Source organism: Cherax quadricarinatus, chromosome 71, assembly GCF_038502225.1.
Source record: "Cherax quadricarinatus isolate ZL_2023a chromosome 71, ASM3850222v1, whole genome shotgun sequence".
NCBI classification, from domain to species: domain Eukaryota; kingdom Metazoa; phylum Arthropoda; class Malacostraca; order Decapoda; family Parastacidae; genus Cherax; species Cherax quadricarinatus.
The window spans coordinates 23,203,910-23,229,360 of NC_091362.1; the positions used below are offsets into that span (position 1 = coordinate 23,203,910).

Below are 25,451 nucleotides of genomic sequence, written 5' to 3' on the forward strand. Positions count from 1 at the left end.
AGTTATGAATTCATTTAACAACATGGTTTTAGGAACGGAACTTCATCGTTAGGTGAAGAGAGGCTGTATACCCCAATATGAAAAAAATCACAGTGCTCTTACATGTCCTACAATCCACCATTGTGGGTCTTCAGTATAAGACACATCAAGAGGATTCTCAGTTAGAGTGCCAACAGCAGCAATGATAGTGATGTAGAGCGATTCCACAGAAATAAAAAATTTCAGTAGTGAAAACACAAGAAGTGTAATTAAAAAAATTTGCTGTTCCCTCAACCTCATGCACTACTAAACATTTTTCTGCAAATAAAAGTATTTACATCATTACATGATAGTGACTACAGTGGTGATGATGAGGGAAGTATGATGAAAACTTTCATAACTAAACTCTAGAAGGGAAAGATTCCAGTGATAGTGATGTAGGTTACCACTTTTGACTCAGACCTAGTAAGAGAAAATGTGTACACTATAGTATTACTGGGGGTAACTGTAGAAAATTATTCCTTTCATGGGCCTTCACTCAGTGTCATTTCTTCTAAAAATGGTATTACATGAGAATGGGAGTGTTCCTCTTCATTTATTCTACTGTACCAACGTGGAGACAACTTGTACACAATGTAAAGTGTTTGTATGAACCAACACCAGATGCATTCATCTGTTTATTTACATACTCTGTGTCCCTGTCCTCTCTCATTTACTCATTTTCTCTCTCTCTCATTTATTCATTTTATCTCGTTCACTCACCTCTCACCCTACATTAAGACTGCAAATATTTTAAGGTAAGTAATGAGTGAACTGTATATGCATTTTATCGCTCTGGGACACTTTAAATGTCATAGTATATTATGTGTGGGTGGGGTGGCCTGGCTGGCTACCATACCTCCCACAATACATACTACAATAAACACTACTCATTTCACCCTACATTAAGATTACAAATATTTTAAAGTAAGTAATGAGTGTACTATATGTGCATTTTACATTTTTATTGCTTTTTAATGCTTAGTTCTACTGCTAACTTAACCCTTTGACTGTCACAACCCCAAATCCTGAAGTGTCTCCTGGTGTCACAAAATATTTGAAAAAAAAAAAAAAAAAAATTATTTCTTATGAAATGATAGAGAATCTGTTCCTGATGATAATGACACCAAAAGTACGAAATTTGATCGAAAACTTACGGAATTACGCTCTCGCGGAGTTAGCAACCTCGGTGACATTTACGCACTGCCGATTTCACCCACTTTGAGCCCTATTATCAGCCAATTCTGCTGTTCCAGTTCACCAAACTCATAGCTATTTCTTTAGAACTCCATTTGTTCTATCAATTGAGTACAAGAAACCACCAAATTACCGATTTCAACTACCCAATAAAGTGGTCAGAAATTGGCAATTTGGCCAATTTCATGCAAATTAAAAAATATATCAATTCCAAAACAGGGTCCAGAATGAACACTGCAGACATTCTTGGCACTAAAATAACATTTTCTCTGTTGTTAGGTAAGACACATATGCAACAGTTAGGTATCTTTATTTCGAAACGTTTCGCCTACACAGTAGGCTTCTTCAGTCGAGTACAGAAAAGTTGATAGAAGCAGAAGATACTTGAAGACGATGTAATCAGTCCATCACCCTTAAAGTTTTGAGGTGGTCAGTCCCTCAGTCTGGAGAAGAGCATTGTTCCATAGTAGGAAACAATATGGAGATGAAGTGACAAATTGGAGCCTTATATAGCACCAAGAGGTGAGACCTACGTCTCACCTCTTGGTGCTATATAAGGCTCCAATTTGTCACTTCATCTCCATATTGTTTCCTACTATGGAACAATGCTCTTCTCCAGACTGAGGGACTGACCACCTCAAAACTTTAAGGGTGATGGACTGATTACCTCGTCTTCAAGTATCTTCTGCTTCTATCAACTTTTCTGTACTCGACTGAAGAAGCCTACTGTGTAGGCGAAACGTTTCGAAATAAAGATACCTAACTGTTGCATATGTGTCTTACCTAACAACCTGTCGGTATTTTATACCATTTTAATGTTCAACATTTTCTCTGTTCATCAGTCACATCTCCAGCCCCTGTTATAATACTCTTGCTTTCTATTTTGAATTTTTATTCACACAAAAAACAGAAGATTTACTGTTATGCAGACTACTGTAATATTGTAATAATTGTATAAATATTGTTGACCCATTCATGAATGCATATCAGAATGGCTAGTTGGACATTTATTGGACATTGATGTCATTTGTTTACTCTTGAACATCTGCAAAAATTGAACATTTCTGCCACTTTGAGCTCCATTTCAAGATCCTTTTCATAGTAAAACCAATCAAAATCACTTCTCTTTCTATAAGATGTTTTCCAGTCTATCAAATGAGACCAAGAAAACAAGAATACATCCATAAATACTACATGAAAATACACCTCAAAGTCAGCGTTTCAATCCAAAAACACGGTTGGAGTTTTTTTTTATCATTATGTACTGCATGCTGCAGTACAGGATTTTTTTATACTGTGCACAATGACCACACAGAACCATTCTCTCACATGTGGGCCTACCAGCTTTCTCCTGCTTGACTTGAAGCCGCTAGAATTTTTGAGTATACATATAGTATACATCAAACTACATCGGCTCATAAGATGTATATATACGACCAAGACATTCAAAGGTTAATATAAACTTGTTAATAGTATTTATATGCATTTGTAAGTGGAGAAAAAAGGGCATTCCACTTTATGGTGGCTCAAATCCTCGGTTAGTCGCAGTGTTGTTATTGGCTCAATACCACTCATTTATGGTTACAATAATATATGTGTACATGTGTATATATATATATATATATATATACACTGCTTGTGGAGGCTAGCACACCAAACGGGGGGTAGAATGAAATTAGCTTGAAAGCACCTACACCACCGTATGTCCTTGGATCAAGGTAAAACACCTAGCTCTACTGGGTGTTTGATTCTTGTAGGGTTGAGTGGTCCAGTGGGTTAAAGCGTCATGTAATTTTCGCTCATCATGAGGCGGGCCAAAACGGCATGGGTTCAAATCCTCGGCTATTCGCAGTGTTGTTACTGATTCAATACCACTTGTTTGTGGTTACAATAATATATAAAGTAGACTGTCGTTTTACACTGTTTTGTCTTGCGCATTTTGGATATAGCACGATTGAAGAATTGTGGCATATTTTTGTTTAACACTTCGTAAAATTAGTTTAACGCGGTTGTGGGAGGGGAAAAATTTTGAGCGCAGCCAGGTGGGATGGTCTGTGGGTTACACCATTGTGTCAATGGGGGAGACTTACCGCCAAGCCATCCCCCGCCTCCCTCAGCCACCCACCCCACCCTCCCAGCCTTCAGTTCTGTTCATACGCGTGTAGGACGACGATACTGAGGAAGCTCGATGTATTTATTTACATACAGATTTTCTCATTTTCATTGCCATATGTTAAATCCGCCAAGCAATCATGGCACTGACTCGACTGAATAACTTACTTACTTCATGCACACTCCAATACAACCATCGACTTCAGTACCAGAACCTCTACCATCCACTTCTGCCGACAACCAACAACCATCCACCTCAACCCAGTAGGGTGACACCTTCTATATCCTCTCTCTCCACAATCATCCACAAACACCATTACCCACAATTTAAGGTAAGAAATACTATTATTTCTATTACATTTGTAGTCTTAAGCAGTAATACTGTATATCATGACAATGCACTACAATTACATATTCACTTTTATTTTGTAAGATCTGAAGGTCTAAAAAAAAGTTGTTTGTCTTTTTGGGGGCTCCCAAGAACGTGACCCTATTTTTTCCATAAGTTCTTCAGTTCGTCTAACACAGTTTTGTCTAACAACATTCTCAGGAACCTAACTACCGTGTTAAATGACAGTCTACTGTATACTGCTTGTGGAGGCTAGTACACCAAATGGGGAGTAGAATGAAATTAGCTCAGAGGCACCCACACCACTGTATGTCCTCAGATCAAGGTAAGACACCCAGCTCTGGTGTAAAGATGACTAGGCACAAGAAAATGCATGGGAACTTGAAGCAAAAGAAAGAACCAAATGTTAAAATTCTTCATACCTGTAATTGCTGTATTAGTTTATTAGATGCTAATTCTTCCTGGGATTTTTCTAGAGCTGCCTCCTGAAGCTGCTGAGCCAAAAGAGCTTCGTATTCTTGACGGATCTCCCCAGGAGCACTCACGTGATGTACTGGAACAATCTTTTCTGAAAATGCATATCTATAAAGAATAATATGCATAACCAGAGGTCTAATATTTATAGTTTGAACTTTCAACTAATCAGCTGCAAAGACTAACTCCAGTTTAAAAGAACACACTGAAGGGAAATATGACAAAAACAAAAAACAAAAATTGTAGAGGGTTACATTCCTAGAGGTCCTGGGAAACTAGACTGAAAATAATGCAAAATTTAGTCTGCATAGCAAACAGAATGAATGATGGTGCATGTACAGTAATACCTAACATAGTACGGTTTTGAACAGTATGGGTTTTCATATAATATTTAGGAGTGGACGTATCAGCAGATGGGTCTATGAAGGATGAGGGAAAAAGGTGAGTGGTGCACTTAGGAGTCTGTGGTGACAAAGAACTTTGTCCATGGAAGCAAAGAGGGGACTGTACTAGAGTATAGTTATACCAACACTCTTATGCGGGTGTGAAGCATGGGTGGTGAATGTTGCAACGAGAAGGCTTGAGGCAGTGGAGACGTCATGTCTGAGGGCAATGTGTGGTGTGAATATAATGCAGAGAATTCACAGTTTAGAAATTAGGAGGTGGTGCGAGATTACCAAAACTATTATCCAGACGTCTGAGGAGGGGTTGCTGAGGTGGTTTGGGCATGTAGAGAGAATGGAACGAAACAGAATGACTTCGAGAGTGTATAAATCTGAAGTAGAGGGAAGGCAGGATAGGGGTCGGTTGAGGGCTTTGTGTGCGAGGGGCTTGGACTTCCAGCAAGCATGCATGAGCATATTTGATAGGAGTGAATGGAGACAAATGGTTTTTAATACTTGACATGTTGTTGGAGTGTGAGCAAGGTATGTATTCAGGAAAACCGGCAGGGCGGACTTGAGTCCTGAAGATGGGAAGTACAGTGTCTGCACTCTGAATGAGGGCTTACTGTTGCAGTTTTATAACTGAAGTGTAAAGTACACCTCTGGCAAGGCAATGATGGAGTAAATGATGCTGGAATTTTTTTTTTTTCGGGCCACCCTGCCTTGGTGGGAATCGGCCGATGTGTTAAAAAATAAATAAATGCAAATTTTATTTAACTGCTTTACGCACCAATGTTAGACTGCTGCTATGTATCGGAATAGCGTGATGCCAACATCAGCAGCGTTCCAGACTCCCAGCAGTGAAGTTGTGTAGTCTTATACAATATGTACGTATACACAATTTTTTCTTTATTATTTAAAGTACCGGTACTCCTGTTATACTCAAATATGAGTGAAAAGTGGAAATGCAATGATGCTGAGCATTCTAGTAAACATCAATGGTTAACAGATGAAAAACTAGAAATTATAAACCAACATGAAGATGGTGTATTGTATGCTAAAATAACACATGACAAGAAAATGAATGAAGCATTGGTATATGTGCATATAAGGAATAGAGATAAAATAAAAAGACATGGAATGGCTACAGCATCTTATCTGAAATGGATAATACAGAACATCATTAAATGCTATGAACTGAAGACTGCAGTCATAAAAGAATTCCATTAAGTTGTATGACAATTCAAGCTAAAGCAACAAGTCTCTATTCAGTGTTATAAAAAGAAAATGGCAATGAAGAGGAAAGTTTTTTGGCAAGTCATGGCTGGTTTTACAACTTTAAAAAGCATATGAGACTCTATAATGTTCAAAATACAGGTCGAAGTGCCAGTGCAAGCAATAAAGCAGCTGCAAAATTTCCTAATGATCTAAAAAAAAAAATGATAGAAGAAAATGTTTACAAAGACAAGCAAATTTTTAACATAGATGAAATAGGTTTGTTTTGGAAGATGAAGCTGTTATGCAATGTGTCACCGCACTGTTCCACTGATTTTGCCGATTTTGAATCCCATATTAAAATCATTTGTGAAAACATTGTGCAGCTTGGGAAAGATAATTTCAGATTAGAAGCTTTGAATTGTGAAAATGTGCATCAATGCACTGACTCTCATTCTGATGACCCTGATGATGCAACACCTGTGGAAATGGATCAGCAACATTTACACGAAGAAGCAGAAGAAAATCAAGGTGCTGCTGAATCCATGAAAGAATTCACACCGGATGAACTATCAACGTTAACTGCGAAAGTTGACACTCATGACTTCATAATGAATGCAGATCCAATGGGGCATTAGAGTTAGGCAGGCGTTACAAAATGATATTCGATGCTATAAAGATATGCATGTTGATAAAAGGAAGAAGAATCTGTGCAAACATGTTGTTCAACTACTTTTCAAAATAAAAATTATCTTTCTTTACCATATTCATGTAACATTGTAAAAATATTTAGTACTGCTATTTTTTCATTTTTATCTTTTGTATTTTTTTATCTGTAAAGTAAAAGGACACAAGTGCAACTAATGTGACATTTTATTGTGGCAACATTCTGCTCTCCAGGAGCTTTGTCAAGCTGTTACAAACAATACATGGACACAGAGAGCATATATAGGCTTAGAGTGAGGTGTAATACTAGTGGTAGTAGTAGTAGTAGTAGTAGTAGTAGTAGTAGTAGTAGTAGTAGTAGTAGTAGTAGTAGTAGTAGTAGTAGTAGTAGTAGTAGTAGTAGTGGTGGTGGTAGTGGTGGTAGTAGTGGTGGTAGTAGTAGTAGTAGTAGTAGTAGTAGTAGTAGTAGTAGTAGTAGTAGTAGTAGTAGTAGTAGTGGTGGTGGTGGTGGTAGTAGTGGTGGTGGTAGTAGTAGTGGTAGTAGTAGTAGTAGTAGTGGTGGTAGTAGTAGTAGTAGTAGTGGTGGTAGTAGTGGTAGTAGTAGTGGTAGTAGTAGTAGTAGTAGTAGTAGTAGTAGTAGTAGTAGTAGTAGTAGTAGTAGTAGTAGTAGTAGTGGTGGTGGTGGTGGTGGTGGTAGTAGTAGTAGTAGTAGTAGTAGTGGTGGTGGTGGTAGTAGTAGTAGTAGTAGTGGTGGTGGTGGTAGTAGTGGTGGTAGTAGTAGTGGTGGTAGTAGTAGTGGTGGTGGTGGTAGTAGTAGTGGTGGTGGTAGTAGTAGTGGTGGTGGTAGTAGTAGTGGTGGTGGTAGTAGTAGTGGTGGTGGTAGTAGTAGTGGTGGTGGTAGTAGTAGTGGTGGTGGTAGTAGTAGTGGTGGTGGTAGTAGTAGTGGTGGTAGTAGTAGTGGTGGTGGTAGTAGTAGTGGTGGTGGTAGTAGTAGTGGTGGTGGTAGTAGTAGTAGTAGTAGTAGTAGTAGTAGTAGTAGTAGTGGTAGTAGTAGTAGTAGTAATAATGATATATATGTATATCACTACTACTACTACCACTAGTATTACACCTCACTCTAAGCCTATATATGCTCTCTGTGTCTATGTAATGTTTGTAACAGCTTGACAAAGCTCCTGGAGAGCAAAATGTTGCCACAATAAAATGTCACATTAGTTGCACTTGTGTCCTTTTACTTCACATATTGTCAGTAATTTTACCAAAATTTGTACAATTTTTTATCTGCAGGTGTGTAAGAATTTTGTGTACATTGATTTGTACTAAGCAAACGGCTAAATATTTCTGCAATCTGATGCATTTAATCGTATTGTTGGAATGTATTACATTAAAACACGTTATTGCAAAGTACTGTACTTTTTTTGAGAACCATTAACTATACTATGCAAGGTATTGCTGTATTATCTTTTCCAGATATTCTGCCTTGGTGGAAGGTTGCCATTAGGGTTAAAAAAAAAAATGCTTCCAGATTTAGTGTAATTTTGTTTTAGAGAACATGTCTCTATCATATGATTAATGCAGATTAAAAAGAGATTTAGAGTGATGAAACTACCGAGCCAGAAAAATGCTAGATAACCGAGTTAATTTACTTGTTACACTTCAGTAAACATTTCAGAAGTCCACAAATCTGATGTGATGACTGTATTATATTCCAACTGTATGCCACTGTTTTTATATGAATAACACTCATTCAAAAAAAATTATATTGTAATTACTATACAGCTTCTCCTCACTTAACCCTTTGACTGTTTTGGTTGTATATATACTTCTTACGCTCCACTGTTTCGGACATATTAATACGCATAAATTCTAGCGGCTTCAAATCAAGCAGGAGAAAGCGGGTAGGCCCACATGTGAGAGAATGGGTCTGGGTGGTCAGTGTGCACCACATAAAAAAAAATCCTACAGCACACAGTGCATAATGAGAAAAAAAAAACTGACAGTTTTTTTGGATTAAAACGCCGACTTTGAGGTGTATTTTTGTATAGTATTTATCGTTGTATTCTCGTTTTCATGGTCTCACGTGATAAAATGGAAAACATGTTACAAAAATAGAGATGATTTTCATTACTTTCACGATGAAAACAACCTTGAAATTGAGCTCAAAGTAGCGGAAATGTTCGATTTTTACCAATGTTCAGGAGTAAGCAAATCACACCACACATTCAATACACGTCAACTGGGGAGTCTAATATTCTTTCACTAGTGCACTGATATTATTTATACCATTTTTACAATAATGCATTAGACTGCATAACAGTAAATTTTGTATTTTTTGTATGAATAAAAAATCAAAATAGAAAGCAATAATATAAGAGGGGTCTAGAGACGTGACTAATGAACAGAGGATATGTTATTTTAGTTGCAAGAATGTCTACATTGTTTATTCTGGACCCTATTTTGAAATTGGCATTTTTTTAATTTGCGTGAAATTGGCCAAATTGCCAATTTCTGATCACTTTATTGGGTAGTTCAAATCAGTAAATGGGCAGTTTCTTGTACTCAACTGATAGAAAAAAAATTGAGTTCTAAAGAAATAGCTATGAGTTTGGTCTACTGGAACAACAGAATTAGCTAAAAGCAGGGCTCAAATTCGGCGAAATAGCCGATGCGTATATGTCGCCGAGACCGCTAACTTTGTGGGAGCGTAATTCCACGAGTTTTCGATCAACTTTTGTACTTTTGGTGTCATTACCATCAGGAAAAGATTATCTATCATTTCACAAGAAAAAATAATTATTTTTTTCCAAAAATTTTGCAACAGAATGAGTTTCAGAAAGGGGCTTGTGACAGTCAAAGTGTTAACGATGGAGTTCCATTCCTAAGTCCGTGTCGTTAAACGAATTCGTTGCTAAGTGAGGAGCATACTATTATGGTAGTGCGTTTGTTTTAGCCATCTCTGATATTGTTTTAATGTCACCTTTGCACCATTTATAACATTTCTGGTATATTTTTAAATGTTTATACAGCAGTGTACTGTACATTGAAATAAACAGAATAGAGGAAATCAGCTCTAATATACATTATTTAGGTACAAATACTGGTCAGAGAGCCTGTCATAAGTCCAAGGCGTCAGTAAACAAGTACGTCGCTAAGTGAGGAGAGGCTGCATATATATTCATGGGGACACACTAAACAGACATATGACATATAACACCTGGAGTGGAGGCAGTCAATTGTGACAAGGATAGGAAAGATAGCAGCTCTTCTCTACCACCCATTTCTTCAACTGCCTCTGAACACTACCTTGTTTGTACATCTCCTTTACCCCAATCTGGCTCCTTTTTGTTTTTAGTAGCTCTCAGTTTTTAGTAGCTCTAATCTATTCACCATGTTGATATGGAGTGTCTTAATACATGTCATTAGTTTTTCCCTGCTCATCCTACAATATACAGAAACAAGGCAAATGATTGCCAACACCTAAAGAGAAAATAGTAAAGTAAAGTAAAGTTCATTTCTTTGTAAAGGTTACAATGTGTAATTACAATTTTGATTTGCTAAGTACAAAGATGGCCACTATCATGCCGTGGCATTTCGGGGAAACTAATCCAAATACACAGTAACTAATTAAAACTAGATAAGATAATGGTACACAGTAACTATACTTAAAACTAGACAAGGAATAGTGGTTAGCTGTTTTACAATCTTATTTAAACTTAATACAATCTTATTTAAATTTAGTGCAAGTGAATAGGGTTCAGTAAAATATGCTTGCAATTGCACACAAAATCTACCTTACAAGTAATGGTGCACGTGGTAATATTTTATGGAATGGCAGAATTAAAAGCCAGGAGGTCACATGATAAGACTAATTAGCAGATGTTTTGGCAGATTTGGTTAATATTGAGAAATAAGATGATTTTTATGGATTGGCAGAATTAAAAGCCTAGAGGTCACATAATAAAAGTAGTTAGCAGATGTTTGGTTGATTTGGTTAATATTGTGAGATAAGATGATTTTTTAGCAAAGTCCTAAATTTATAAGCTGTCAGGGGATCCTTGACCTGTTCCGGAAGCGCATTCCAGATCTTCGGGCCTTTTATGTGCATAGCGTTCTTGCCTAGTGAGAGTCTGACTTGAGGGAAGTTGAAAAGTGCCTTATACCTCATATTGTGCCTGTGCATTCTGTTGTAACTGTCAAGTAGTAGTTTTAGGGGAGGGTTTACAGTGGAGTTTAATGTTCTGTATATGTAGTAGGCACAATAATAAGAGTGTATGTCTTGTATATTTAGCAAGTTGAGTCTCTTGAAAAGTGGTAGTGTGTGCTGTCTAGCACAGGAGCTGGTTATCACCTGCACAGCAGCTTTTTGTTGGATTATTAAGGGTCTAAGGTGGTTGGCTGTGGTTGAGCCCCAGGCACAAATATCACAGGTGAGGTAAGGATATATTGGAGAGTGGTACAGGGCAAGGAGAGTCATTTGTGGTACATAATATCGTATCTTGGAAAGGATTCTTACTGATTTGGAAATTTTCTTGGCTATGTGACGGGTATGGGACTGAAATTTAAGATTACAGTAAGGAAGAAGACCTAGAAATTTGCCCTCAGTGTGTCTTGATATAGGGGAACCATTTAACAGTATGTTAAGTTGGATATTTGAGGCTCTGTTGCCAAACAGTATAAAGTATGTTTTGTCTATGTTGATAGTGAGTTTATTGGTCATCATCCAAGCATATATCTTTAGCAGTTCATTGTTTACAGTGCTTCCAAGCACAGCTGGGTCTGAATGGGAGTAGACATATGTAGTGTCATCTGTGAATGGAACTGGTTCAAGGAGTTGGGATGCATTGGGGAGATCATTGATGTAGATGAGAAAGAGGAGTGGGCCTAGGACACTACCCTGGGGTACTCCTACAGCTACAGGTTGGATATATGAAAATATATACCTAGGATTCCATTATTGAAGCCTTTCAGACCATGACCTAAAGGTCTTCAGTAAAGAAGTTTTAAGAGTATGCATCTGAAATCATTTTCTTTGCTTTTCCTATTTGAATTCTGTAGATTTCTTTCTATCCCATTTGGTGCCCAGATTCCTTTTTTGACAGGTGTAACACAACACACCTTTGGAATAAATTATCATTAGTTTTAGTGTTTTTTCTGTTGCCCACACTTTTATTACTTTTATTCATTTATACAAAACAATATAAAAATAATGCAATCACAAACAAAACTGTCCAATCTCCCATATTTTTACCATCAGTATCAGAATCGTCCACTCCATGTAAACGAGCTTCTACCTTATCAGCAAAGTTTTCTAGAATCTTCTTCCAAAGTTTAGTGTTGACTAATCTCTTGGCTTTGGCAGTATGGCGTACCCACACACTAATTCTGAAAGTTAATTTGAAGTGTTAAAAATTCTGAAAGTATTCTACCTTAACATTACATTTCTAATAAAAAAATATTAAAAATTTTAATATAGCTACTAGGTTATTATTTTATCTATCTTACTTACAGTATATTCTTTACTATAATATTGCTTAATAATGAAAAAGACTGATGCATCCAACTTCACACTGCTCACCCAATATTTCACACTTACCTATCCATTCATTCTAATCCTCAACCTTACTAAAAATGAAAGCCCGAGTTGTAAATGTTGCAGGGAGGAGGAGGCTGGAAGTAATGAAGATGTTGTCTGAGGGCAATGTGTGGTGCCAATATTATGCAGGGAATTCATAGACTGGAGATAAGAAAGGGGTGCGGGGTTACTAAAAGTATTATTCAGACGGCTGACAATGGGTTGTTGACGTGGTTTGAACATTTAAAAAAGATGGATTAAAACAGAATGACTTGGAGGGAAGGCATGGTAGGGGTCACCCTAGGAAGAGGGGGTAAAGATTTTTGTGTGTGAGGCTTGGGCATCCAGCAGGCATGTGTGAGCATGTTAGATAGGAGTGAGTGGAGGCAAATGGTATTCAGGACTTGATGAACTCTTGGAGTGTGAGCAAGGTAAGATTTGTGAAGGGATACAGGTAAACCAAACTTGAATCCTGGAGATTGGAAGTACAGTGCTTGCACTCCAAAAGAGGGGTGGGGATATCTGCATCTCTGGCAAGGCAATGATAGAGTGTATGATGGTGAAAGTGTTCTTTATTTGGGCCACCCGCCTCTGTGGGAGAAGGCAGGTGATATTAAAAAAAGAAAAAATAACCACTTGGTGTATGTCTAGTGAGCTGATATTTTTTGAGTAAACACTAGTGAAGAAATGTGGAATTTGCAAAGTTTCTGAATGAATGAAACAGCCAATCTTGATAGCATCCTCAGATGACACACCAAGCATCTGGCATTAATCCTGGCACAAGTAAAACATTGGGTATGTTTCCTTACACTTACTGCCCCTATTCACCTAGTAGTTAGTACCTGGGTGTTAGTAGACTGTTGTGGGTGGCATCCTGGGGACAAAATTAACCAGAGTTGGTCAAAATGTTAATAATAATATAACAATAATCTTTATTTCTACAAGTACATGAACAAAGTATACAGGCCTAGCTGACATCAATGACATACTACTGGAGTTTACCTGGAGAGAGTTCCGGGGGTCAACACCCCAGCGGCCCGGTCTGTGACCAGGCCTCCTGGTGGGTCAGAGCCTGATCAACCAGGCTGTTACTGCTGGCTGCACACAAACCAACGTACGAGCCACAGCCCGGCTGGTCAGGAACCGACTTTAGGTGCTTGTCCAGTGCCAGCTTGAAGACTGCCAGGGGTCTGTTGGTAATCCCCCTTATGTATGCTGGGAGGCAGTTGAACAGTCTCGGGGCCCCTGACACTTATTGTATGGTCTCTTAACGTGCTAGTGACACCCCTGCTTTTCATTGGGGGGATGTTGCATCGTCTGCCAAGTCTTTTGCTTTCATAGTGAGTGATTTTCGTGTGCAAGTTTGGTACTATTCCCTCTAGGATTTTCCAGGTGTATATAATCATGTATCTCCCCCGCCTGCATTCCAGGGAATACAGGTTCAGGAACCTCAAGCGCTCCCAGTAATTGAGGTGTTTTATCTCCGTTATGCGCGCTGTGAAGGTTCTCTGTACATTTTCTAGGTCAGCAATTTCACCTGCCTTGAAAGGTGCTGTTAGTGTGCAGCAATATTCCTGCCTAGATAGAACAAGTGACCTGAAGAGTGTCATCATGGGCTTGGCATCCCTAGTTTTGAAGGTTCTCGTTATCCATCCTGTCATTTTTCTAGCAGATGCGTTTGATACAATGTTATGGTCCTTGAAGGTGAGATCCTCCGACATGATCACTCCCAGGTCTTTGACGTTGATGTTTCGCTCTATTTTGTGGCCAGAATTTGTTTTGTACTCTGATGAAGAATTAATTTCCTCGTGTTTACCATATCTGAGTAATTGAAATTTCTCATCGTTGAACTTCATGTTGTTTTCTGCAGCCCACTGAAAGATTTGGTTGATGTCCGCCTGGAGCCTTGCAGTGTCTGCAATGGAAGACACTGTCATGCAGATTCGGGTGTCATCTGCAAAGGAAGACACGGTGCTGTGGCTGACATCCTTGTCTATGTCAGATATGAGGATGAGGAACAAGATGGGAGCGAGTACTGTGCCTTGTGAACAGAGCTTTTCACCATAGCTGCCTCGGACTTTACTCTGTTGACTACTACTCTGTGTTCTGTTAGTGAGGAAATTATAGATCCATCGACCGACTTTTTCTGTTATTCCTTTAGCACGCATTTTGTGCGCTATTACACCATGGTCACACTTGTCGAAGGCTTTTGCAAAGTCTGTATATATTACATCTGCATTCTTTTTGTCTTCTAGTGCATCTAGGACCTTGTCGTAGTGATCCAATAGTTGAGACAGACAGGAGAGACCTGTTCTAAACCCATGTTGCCCTGGGTTGTGTAATTGATGGGTTTCTAGATGGGTGGTGATCTTGCTTCTAAGGACCCTTTCAAAGATTTTTATGATATGGGATGTTAGTGCTATCAGTCTGTAGTTCTTTGCTATTGCTTTACTGCCCCCTTTGTGGAGTGGGGCTATGTCTGTTGTTTTTAGTAACTGTGGGATGACCCCCATGTCCATGCTCCCTCTCCATAGGATGGTAAAAGCTCGTGATAGGGGCTTCTTGCAGTTCTTGATGAACACGGAGTTCCATGAGTCTGGCCCTGAGGCAGAGTGCATGGGCATGTCATTTATCGCCTGTTCGAAGTCATTTGGCGTCAGGATAACATCAGATAGGCTTGTGTTAACCAAATTCTGTGGCTCTCTCATAAAAAATTCATTTTGATCTTCAACTCTCAGTCTGGTTAGTGGCTTGCTAAAAACTGAGTCATATTGGGACTTGAGTAGCTTACTCATTTCCTTGCTGTCATCTGTGTAGGACCCATCTTGTTGAAGTAGGGGCCCAATACTGGACGTTGTTCTCGACTTTGATTTGGCATAGGAGAAGAAATACTTTGGGTTTCTTTCAATTTCATTTATGGCTTTTAGTTCTTCCCGCGATTCCTGACTCCTGTAAGATTCCTTTAGCTTAAGTTTGATGCTTGCTATTTCTCTGACCAGTGTCTCCCTACGCATTTCAGATATATTGACCTCTTTTAGCCGCTCTGTTATTCTTTTCCGTCGCCTGTAAAGGGAGCGCCTGTTTCTTTCTATTTTACATCTACTCCTCCTTTTTCTTAGAGGAATAAGTCTTGTGCATACATCGAGTTAATCTGTTCTAGGCATAAGTTGGGGTCTGTGTTGCTTAATATATCTTCCCAGCTTATATCGGTTAGGACTTGGTTTACTTGGTCCCACTTTATGTTTTTGTTATTGAAGTTGAATTTGGTGAATGCTCCCTCGTGACTAATCTCATTATGTCGGTCTGGGGCTCCATGCATACATGTCTGAACCTCAATTATGTTGTGATCTGAGTATATTGTTTTTGATATGGTGACATTTCTTATCAGATCATCATTGTTAGTGAAGATGAGGTCTAGTGTATTCTCCAGTCTAGTAGGCTCTATTAACTACAACATCAGGTCCTTAAGCAAACACTATGATGACCTCCTGGCACTCCTTGAATCACTAAAGACACCCTTCTCCTGCATTATTCTTACTGAGACCTGGCTTAAGCAGGACACAATAGATATCTACCCTCTACCAGGATACACAGCAATTCACAACTGCAGACCAAACCAAGTTGGGGGTGGTATTGCAATCTATTACTCTAACCAATTATCTTGTATTAGCACCACTTGCTTTAGTGATGAATATGGGGAATACATTTTTGCTAATTTTACTGTAAAAAACCTTAAGACACCTATAACAATCGGTGCCATTTACCGGATACCTCACACAAACATCCCAAATTTCAGTGAGAAATTAAAGTCACTAATAACAAACAGACAAATGAATAAGCACCACCTTCTCTTAGCTGGAGACTTCAACATCAACCTTGGCTTACTAGATGATCAGCCTGTAACTGATTTCATCAACAATATGAACAACACACTTCTCATACCAACAATAACTAAACCAACCAGGCTCACTGAGACAAGTGCAACCATAATAGACAACATATGGACCAATATACTAGCCCCCCTTAAATCAGGGATAATCACAGATAGCACTACAGACCACTACCCTACCTTCCTCCTGACAAATATTAATAAACCACCACTTGAATACAACAAAGTCTCATTTAAACTCCATGACGAGGCCTCAATAAGGAAGTTCACAACTGACCTAGAGATTGTTGACTGGCCTACAGAATTCTCCAAGGCCAATGGTATTGATGACTGGACAGACATTTTTCTTAACAAATTACTTAGACTATACAACAAACATTGTCCTATAAAAACGAAACAGATCACAAACAAACGGCTTGGTTGCCCATGGCTAACCAGCACCATTCTGAAATCCATTGACAAGAAACACCAATATGAAAAGCAATATAGACAGGGCTTAATACACAAAGATATTCTTAAACACTATTCATCAGTTCTCACCAAAGTAATAAAGAAAGCCAAACAACTATACTACTCCAGTAGATTCACAGACACTAGAGGAGATATAAAAAATACCTGGAAAATACTCTCTCAGATTCTAGGGACCCACAAACTGAAAAAAACCAAGAATATTGTCCTAACTAAACCTAATGAAACACCACTACATCCCACTGACACAGCTAACAAGATAAACGACTTCTTCTCAACCATAGGATCTAATCTCGCCAATAAAATCCCACATACTAATGCCCATGCCGGGGACTACCTAGATGGGAATTTCCCAAATTCTTTCTATCTTGCACCAACTGAGCCCTCGGAAGTCACCGAGATTATAAAGTCACTTAAAAACAACTCAGGGAATCTGTCTAATGTCCCACCATTACTGTACAAGCGAGCGGCCCATATCCTTTCGCATGCTATTTCATTACTTTTTAACAAGTCACTAGAAACTAGCACCTTCCCGAAACTACTCAAGATGGCAAGGGTTACAATAATACATAAAGGTGGTGACCCTACAGACTTAAACAACTATAGGCCAATATCAAACTTACCATTGCTATCCAAAATCTTTGAGAAACTCGTGCACAGGAGACTATATTCATTTATAACAGCACAAAGCATACTCAACCCCTGCCAATTTGGATTTAGGAAAAATAAAAGCACTAATGATGCAATCATAAAAATGCTAGATCTGCTTTACACAGCATTGGAAAATAAGGAATATCCACTAGGAATTTTTATTGACCTAAGAAAAGCTTTTGACACAGTAGACCATGACATCCTACTCCACAAACTTGACCATTACGGTATAAGAGGCCATGCGCTTGCTTATTTCAAATCTTACCTTACTAATAGGTATCAGTATGTTACCATTAAAGACACAGCATCAACAACACGGCCACTTGATACTGGAGTTCCGCAGGGAAGTGTCCTTGGTCCCCTGCTCTTCCTCATATACATCAATGATCTTCCAAACGTATCCCAACACCTGAAACCCATTCTCTTTGCTGACGACACGACTTATGTCATCTCTCACCCTAATCTTGCCACCCTCAACACCATTGTTAACGAGGAGCTGATCAAAATATCGACTTGGATGACAGCCAATAAACTTACGCTTAACACTGACAAAACCTACTATATTATGTTTGGTAGCAGAGCAGGAGATGCACAAATTAACATTAAGATCGACAACACTCTAATTACCAGACATAATGAGGGCAAATTCCTAGGCCTATACCTTGACAACAACCTGAATTTCAGCACCCATATCCAACACATAACCAAAAAAGTATCCAAAACAGTTGGGATCCTCTCCAAGATACGATACTACATGCCGCAAAATGCCCTTCTCACACTATACCACTCACTTATTTATCCATACCTCATCTATGCTATTTGTGCTTGGGGATCAACTGCAGCAACACACCTAAAGCTAATAATAACCCAATAAAAAGCTGCAGTAAGAATAATCACTAAATCCCATCCCTGGCAACACACCCCCCCACTCTTCATATATCTAAACTTACTCCCTGTTCAGTACATCCACACTTACTACTGTGCAATCTATATCTACAGGACCTTAAACTCCAATATCAACCTTGACCTAAAACACTTTCTTGATAGTTGTGACAGAACCCACAGGCATAACACCAGACACAAACATCTCTACGACATTCCCCATGTCCGACTAAACCTTTACAAAAATTCAATGTATGTCAAAGGCCCTAAAATCTGGAACACCCTACCTGAGAACTCTAGAACTGCAGACACATTCATCACCTTCAAAACTACCATTAGAAAACATCTTATCTCCCTGATAAACCCCATCAACTAACTACACGAATACCACCTGGTGGTTCACACTTACACTCACTCACCCATTTGACCATAAACAGAAATATTAATCTCAATCTTAAAATAATGAATCCTATGATACTCCAATACTGAAACTATGTACTGTGCCAAAACAAAAGCATTCACATTGCTAAACTCACAAACTAGTATTTAGTCACTTAGCCATAATACCAACTTACCTCATAATTTGTAATATTTTAAAATAATGAATTAAATTAAGTCTGCCCGAAATGCCTAGCCATGCTAGGCGTTCTAGTGGTACACTCTGTAATCATTATTTAACTACATGTAAACCACACAACAACCAAATTCTGTAAATTCAACATTGTAATCTTTATAGAGAATAAACTTTGAATTTGAATTTGAATTTGAATTATTTGCTGGTTTAAATTGAATTCTGTGCAGAGATTTAAAAGCTCGTGTGAGTATGAGTTTTCATCAGAGCTGCCTCCTGGTGTTATTACTGCAACAATATTATTTGCTATATTCCTCCATTTTAGGTGCCTTAAGTTGAAATCCCCCAGGAGTAAGATGTTGGGTGCAGGAGCTGGAAGATTTTCCAGACAGTGGTCAATTTTTAACAGCTGTTCCTGGAATTGCTGGGATGTATAAAATATCATTATACAGCAGGTTAGGTTCAGGGCTACCACTGTAAAGCAAAACAAATGTTTTTTCACTCTCAAAAGTATATAAAAGCCTGATAACATGTTTATGCTATCATATATTAAGTGAGCAATAGAGCTAGGCCTAAAAAATTGCATATGCAGTACACATATTACTCACCTTAAAATACTTTCATCCTTAGCTTATAGCGAGTCGTGAATATATTTATTATACAAAGTCTGAATTAATGAAAAATGGCTACAAATGAAAATTGCTGCATTAGCAAAATGCTGTAAAGTGAAGCACTGTAAAGCGGGGGCCCCTCCTGTACCTGTGCCTAAATAATTTTATTTATTCCAGTCTTTTAGTAGTATAATAACAGGTGTTTGCGGCCTGGCCACTGGTAAGTACTGCACTCCTGCAATAATGTTTTAAGTTGCTAACCTTAACAAAAAAGTCTATTAGTAAGTTTATTTATGCAAGGTACACTTAAGTACAAATATCAAGACAGTAAGATAGTAAGTAAACTTATTCAGATATACACATATACAGTTACATGGATTATCATATATAGCAGCATATATGTAGAGAACCGAAGATAACCCCCCCAAAAAAAAAAAATAAAGACAAAGTGACTTATTTCCAGTGCGGTCATTTAGGCACGTAAACGAGTTAATGGGGCAGATATAAGTCATACATTACCTTCGTCTGCATATTGGACATTCTAGGGAAGTCTTGGCTAGATGTTGGTTGAAACAAGGCCTACACAGGGAGTGTGAACAAGGCAGTGTCACCGGCTCTACCAATATTGACAGACATATTGGACACATAACATCAGCGAGGGATAACTGTGTCTTAGCAAGTGTAGAAGACAGTGAAACATCAGTCAGTGTGGCCATCACTACACTGTGTCTTCAGGATACTTGTAACAATCTTCATCAACTCTCACTCACTCTCCGCCAAATTCTTCTTGTTAGTGTTTATAGGGTCAGTGACGGCATCACACTCTTCTTCTTCTTCTTTGTAACTTGATTTAGGTAAGTAAGTTTTTATTCAGGTACACTTAAATACAGTTACATAAATTATCATACATAGCAGCATATGTGTAGATTACCTAGGATAACTCAAAAGTCAAAGTGACTTATTTCCACTGAGGTCTTTGACAGGTGCACCTCAGATAGTTTATCTATAACTGGCTTCCTTTCTTCACTGTTAATGTATTATCACTAGAACTAGAGTCGTGCAGCTGTACTGTCACTATAACTAGAGTCCTGCAGCTGTACTATTACTAGAACTAGAGTCCTGCAGTAAATGGTTACTAGATAAAAAAAAAAAAACTATCGCTGCACCTCGGGAAGATAGAAGTCATACTCTTCGGCACGAAAAGTGCACTGAAAAGGTGAAATACTTTCAAAGTCTAGTGTAATGGGGCAGCCATCATTGCAGTATCTTCAGTGAATTATCTGGGAATCTCCTTTGACCCAAACATGTCAGTAGAATTGATAGGGAACAATGTAGTGAAGAAATAGAATACCAGGCACAGTGTCTACCTAATGAGGCTCGTATGACCCTATGTCTAGCTCTTATATAGTGCCATATACATTATTCTTGTTCTTCATGGTACTCTGCCTTAACAAATACAATGAAAGACAGCCCACAAATCACCCAGGACAAAACGTTGAGATTCATCTTTGGTTCAAGAGAGCCGTATGGGGTCCAGTTCCTGGACCCATTATGTACCTTTGTAATCTTTTGACTACCTCCCACAGGATGGGTATGGGGTGCATAATAAACATATTAATTAAACTAACTTCAAGAGAGCATGTAGATCAAGATGAATTACAGCCACCTACAGTAGATGGTCAGGCTTCAAACACCTTATATTGTACAGCAATAATGGAGTGGAAGGTAGTGCCTGTACCTGTCCAAGAATGTCTTATAGCATGAGCTACAATGACCTTAATATAATACACCAAAGTTAACTATATATGTAACTAAATTCATTTTCTTTGGTTGTGTCGTTGTTGCCACCAACCATCGCTGTCATCGTTGTCTCTGCTACCGTCGTCGTCACTGCCACCGTCGTCGTTGTCGTCGTTGCTACCATCGTTATCTCTACTACCGTCGTCGTCACTGATACCGACGTCGTCGTCACTGCTACCGTTGTCGTTGTAGTCGTTTTTATCGTCGCCGCTACCACCGTCACTGCTACCGTCGTTGTCGTCGCTAGTATCGCCATCCTCGTGGTTGTCGTCGTCGCTGGTGGCGATATCGTCGTCCTCATGGTTGTCGCTGTCGTCCTGATCATGGTCGTCGTCGCTGGTGTCGCTGTCGTTTTCATCATCGTCGTAGCTGTCCTCATCATGGTTGTTGTCGTTGCTGGTGTCGTTGTGCTGATCATGGTCGTCGTCGTCTTTGCTGGTGTCGCTGTTGTCCTCATCATGGTTGTCGTCATCATGGTCGTTGCTGATGTCGCTGTCGTCGTCCTGATCATGGTCGTCGCTGGTGTCTCTGTCGTAGTCCTCATGGTCGTCGTCGTCGCTGGTGTCGTCCTCATAGTTATCATCGTCGCTGGTGTCGCTGTCGTCGTCCTGATCATTGTCGGCATCCTTATCATGGTTGTCGTCGTCGCTGGTGTGATCGTGTTGATCATGGTCGTCGTCACTGGTGTTGCTGTCATCATGGTTGTCGTCGTCGCTGTCGTCCTCATCATGGTCGTCGTCGTCGTCGCTGGTATCGCTGTCATCATGGCTGTCGTCGTCCTCATCATGGTTGTCGTCGTCGTCGCTGGTGTCATCTAGTTATCGTCGTCACTGGTGTCGCCGTCGTCGTCCTGATCATTGTCGTTGTCGCTGTCGTCATCTTTATCATGGTTGTCGTCGTCGCTGGTGTCGTCGTCCTCATCATAGTTATCGTCGTCACTGTCGTCGTCCTGATCATGGTCGTCACTGGTGTCGTCGTCCTGATCATGGTCGTCATTGGTGTCGTCCTGATCATAGTTATCGTCGTGGTCCTGATCATGGTCGTCACTGGTGTCGTGGTCCTGATCATGGTCGTCACTGGTATCGTCGTGGTCCTGATCATGGTCGTCACTGGTATCGTCGTCGTCCTGATCATGGTCGTCACTGGTATCGTCGTGGTCCTGATCATGGTCGTCACTGGTATCGTCGTGGTCCTGATCATGGTCGTCACTGGTATCGTCGTGGTCCTGATCATGGTCGTCACTGGTATCGTCGTGGTCCTGATCATGGTCGTCACTGGTATCGTCGTGGTCCTGATCATGGTCGTCACTGGTATCGTCGTGGTTCTGATCATGGTCGTCACTGGTATCGTCGTCGTCCTGATCATGGTCGTCACTGGTATCGTCGTGGTCCTGATCATGGTCGTCACTGGTATCGTCGTCGTCCTGATCATGGTCGTCACTGGTATCGTCGTGGTCCTGATCATGGTCGTCACTGGTATCGTCGTCGTCCTGATCATGGTCGTCACTGGTATCGTCGTCGGCCTGATCATGGTCGTCACTGGTATCGTCGTCCTGATCATCGTTATCGTCGTGGTCCTGATCATGGTCGTCACTGGTATCGTCGTCGTCCTGATCATGGTCGTCACTGGTATCGTCGTGGTCCTGATCATAGTCGTCACTGGTATCGTCGTCGTCCTGATCATGGTCGTCACTGGTATCGTCGTCGTCCTGATCATGGTCGTCACTGGTATCGTCGTCCTGATCATCGTTATCGTTGTGGTCCTGATCATGGTCGTCACTGGTATCGTCGTGGTCCTGATCATGGTCGTCACTGGTATCGTCGTGGTCCTGATCATGGTCGTCACTGGTATCGTCGTCCTGATCATCGTTATCGTTGTGGTCCTGATCATGGTCGTCACTGGTATCGTCGTCCTGATCATCGTTATCGTTGTGGTCCTGATCATGGTCGTCACTGGTATCGTCGTCCTGATCATCGTTATCGTTGTGGTCCTGATCATGGTCGTCACTGGTATCGTCGTCGTCCTGATCATGGTCGTCACTGGTATCGTCGTCGTCCTGGTCGTCGTCGTCGCCACAACAATAACAACAAAGATGGCAGCAAATTCAAAGCAACAATGGGAAATTATCAAAAAATCCTTCTTTATTGAGGGAAATTTTGGAGATGTGAGTATGAGACTTTGTGCATGATGATGAACCTTTCCTGGTGTGTCATCATGATGATGATATACCAGGATCTTGATTCAGGGAACTGGAGCTGATCAAGCCAGAGTATCACTGCTCAACTTTTGTATCAGCCTCACTGGTTTGGCTCCTTCAAGTAGCTGCTGAAGGGCTTCTGATCCAAGGGTTTGGGGCTCTCCACCCTTGGATCAAACCTGATTACCTCCCATTTCCCCAAGCGCTGTTTTACCCGAATGGGTTTAGCGCTTCCCCATGAATGTAATCTGTATGACGTAAAGGTTTAGCGCTTCCCCAGTTGACTAACACCCAGGCACCTACTTACAGGTGAACAGGGACAGCAGGTGTTAAATGACTAACACCTAGGTACCTACTTACAGGTGAACAGGGACAGCAGATGTAAGGAAACATATCTAAGTCACTTTGTATGACCTTTTTGGGTTATCTTAGGTAATTTACACTATATATGATAACTGTACTTCAAGGCTGGCGACATTGCAGACCTGGAGAGTGTACAAAGAACTTTCATGGCACACAAAAGTACAATAAGGAACCTAAATTACTGCGAATGGTTGAAGGTCCTTGATCTGTATTCCCTGGAATGCAAGCGAGAGAGATACATGATAATATACACTTGGAAGGTCCTGGAGGGATTGGTACCAAACCTGCCTGGAGTTTACCTGGAGAGAGTTCCGGGGGTCAACGCCCCCGCGGCCCGGTCTGTGACCAGGCCTCCTGGTGGATCAGAGCCTGATCAACCAGGCTGTTGCTGCTGGCTGCACGCAAACCAACGTACGAGCCACAGCCCGGCTGTCTACTACTCCCAATGAAAGCAGAAGACTCGGCAGGAGAGGCAACATTCCCCCAATGAAAAGCAGGGGCACCAGGAGTACATTGAGAGACAACACAATAAGTGTCCGGGGCCCAAGACTGTTCAACTGCTTCCCAGCATACTTAAGGGGGATTACCAGTAGACCCCTGGCTGTCTTCAAGAAGGCACTGGACAGGCACCTAAAGTCAGTACCTGACCAACCGGGCTGTGGTTCGTACGTCAGCTTGCGTGTGGCCAGCAGTAACAGCCAGGTTGATCAGACCCTGATTCACCATGAGGCCTGGTCTCAGACCAAGCCGCGGGGGCATTGACCCCCAAAACCCTCTACAGGAAACTCCAGGTATGTGTACCTGTGCCTAAATAACCCTTCAAAAAAGGTTCCTTGATGTTTGTGAGGGGCTCTTGATCTATGGAATTGGATCTATACTCCAGTTCCCTGAATTAAACCTAAATACCTTCCACATACCCCCCTCCCCCCACAGGCAGTGTTCTCCATTGAAGACACTGCAAGGCTCCAGGCGGACATCAACCAAATCTTTAAATGGGCTGCAGAAAACAACACGAAGTTCAGTGATGAGAAATTTCAACTACTCTGATACAGTAAACGTGAGGAAATTAAAATTTCATCGGAGTATAAAACAAATTCCAACCACACAATAGAGTGAAAAACTAACATCAAAGACCTGAGAGTGATCATGCCGGAAGATCTCACCTTCAAGGACCATAATATTGTATCAGTCGCATCTGCTAAAATGTGACTGGATGGATAATGAGAACCTTCAAAACCAGGGATGCCAAGCCCATGATGACACTCTTCAGATCGCTAGTTCTATATAGGCTGGAATATTGCTGCACCTACCAGCACCTTTCATGGCAGGTGAAATTGTTGACCTAGAAAATGTACAGAGAACCTTCATGGCACACATAACCGAGATAAAACACCTCAATTACTGGGAATGCTTGAAGTTCCTAAACCCGTACTCCCTAGAATGCAGGCAGGAGAGATACGTACATGATTATATACACTTGGAAAATCCTAGAGGGATTAGTACCAAACTTGCACACGAAAATCACTCCCTACGAAAGCAAAAGACTCAGCAGATGATGCAACATCCCCCACAATGAAAAACAGGGGTGCCACTAGCACATTAAAAGAGACAACACAATAAGTGTTAGGGGCCCAAGACTGTTCAGCTGCCTCCCAGCATACAAAAGGGGGATTACCAATAGGCCCCTGGCTGTCTTCAAGCAGGCACTGGACAAGCACCTAAAGTCAGTACCTGATGAACTGGGCTGTGGTTTGTTCTTTAGATTGTGTGTGGCCAGCAGTAACAGCCTGGTTGATCAGGCCCTGATCCACCCTGAGGCCTGGTCACAGACCAGGCCACGGGGGCGTTGAACCTCGGAACTCTGTCCAGTACTCCAGGTAAACTGTATAATTCTGCGGGTTTAGTGCTTCTCCCTTGATTATAATAATAATGTGCCTAAATAAAATTAATATTTGACCTGTGCCAAGGAGTGATCCTGGACCCTCAGTGTCATTGCTGTATGACCCTGGTGGTTTAGCGCCTAGTTTGGTTAT

General features: G+C 40.5%; 2 protein-coding genes across 8 annotated transcripts in view; one reads left to right on the forward strand and one right to left on the reverse strand.

Moving 5' to 3' along the window:
- Positions 1-19,957, reverse strand: part of LOC128700393 (E3 ubiquitin-protein ligase rnf168) — a 46,606-nt gene extending 26,649 nt beyond the window's left edge. For 2 of the 6 annotated variants that reach the window (XM_053793591.2, XM_053793590.2), the window contains exons 1-3: positions 19,578-19,957; positions 11,663-11,796; positions 4,099-4,244 (exon numbers count right to left, since the gene is read on the reverse strand). In XM_053793591.2, the coding sequence (XP_053649566.2) occupies positions 4,099-4,244; positions 11,663-11,796; positions 19,578-19,774 (477 nt within the window). In that variant the 5' untranslated portion in view covers positions 19,775-19,957. The remainder of the gene's footprint in view (positions 1-4,098; positions 4,245-11,662; positions 11,797-19,577) is intronic. The other 4 variants (XM_053793589.2, XM_053793592.2, XM_053793587.2 and 1 more) reach the window with 3 other exon arrangements.
- A 2,565-nt stretch (positions 19,958-22,522) lies between these two features.
- mr (anaphase promoting complex subunit morula) overlaps positions 22,523-25,451 on the forward strand; it is a 51,008-nt gene continuing 48,079 nt past the window's right edge. For both annotated transcript variants that reach the window (XM_070100177.1, XM_070100178.1), the window contains exon 1: positions 22,523-23,022. In XM_070100177.1, coding sequence (XP_069956278.1) covers positions 22,540-23,022 — 483 coding nt within the window. In that variant the 5' untranslated portion in view covers positions 22,523-22,539. The remainder of the gene's footprint in view (positions 23,023-25,451) is intronic.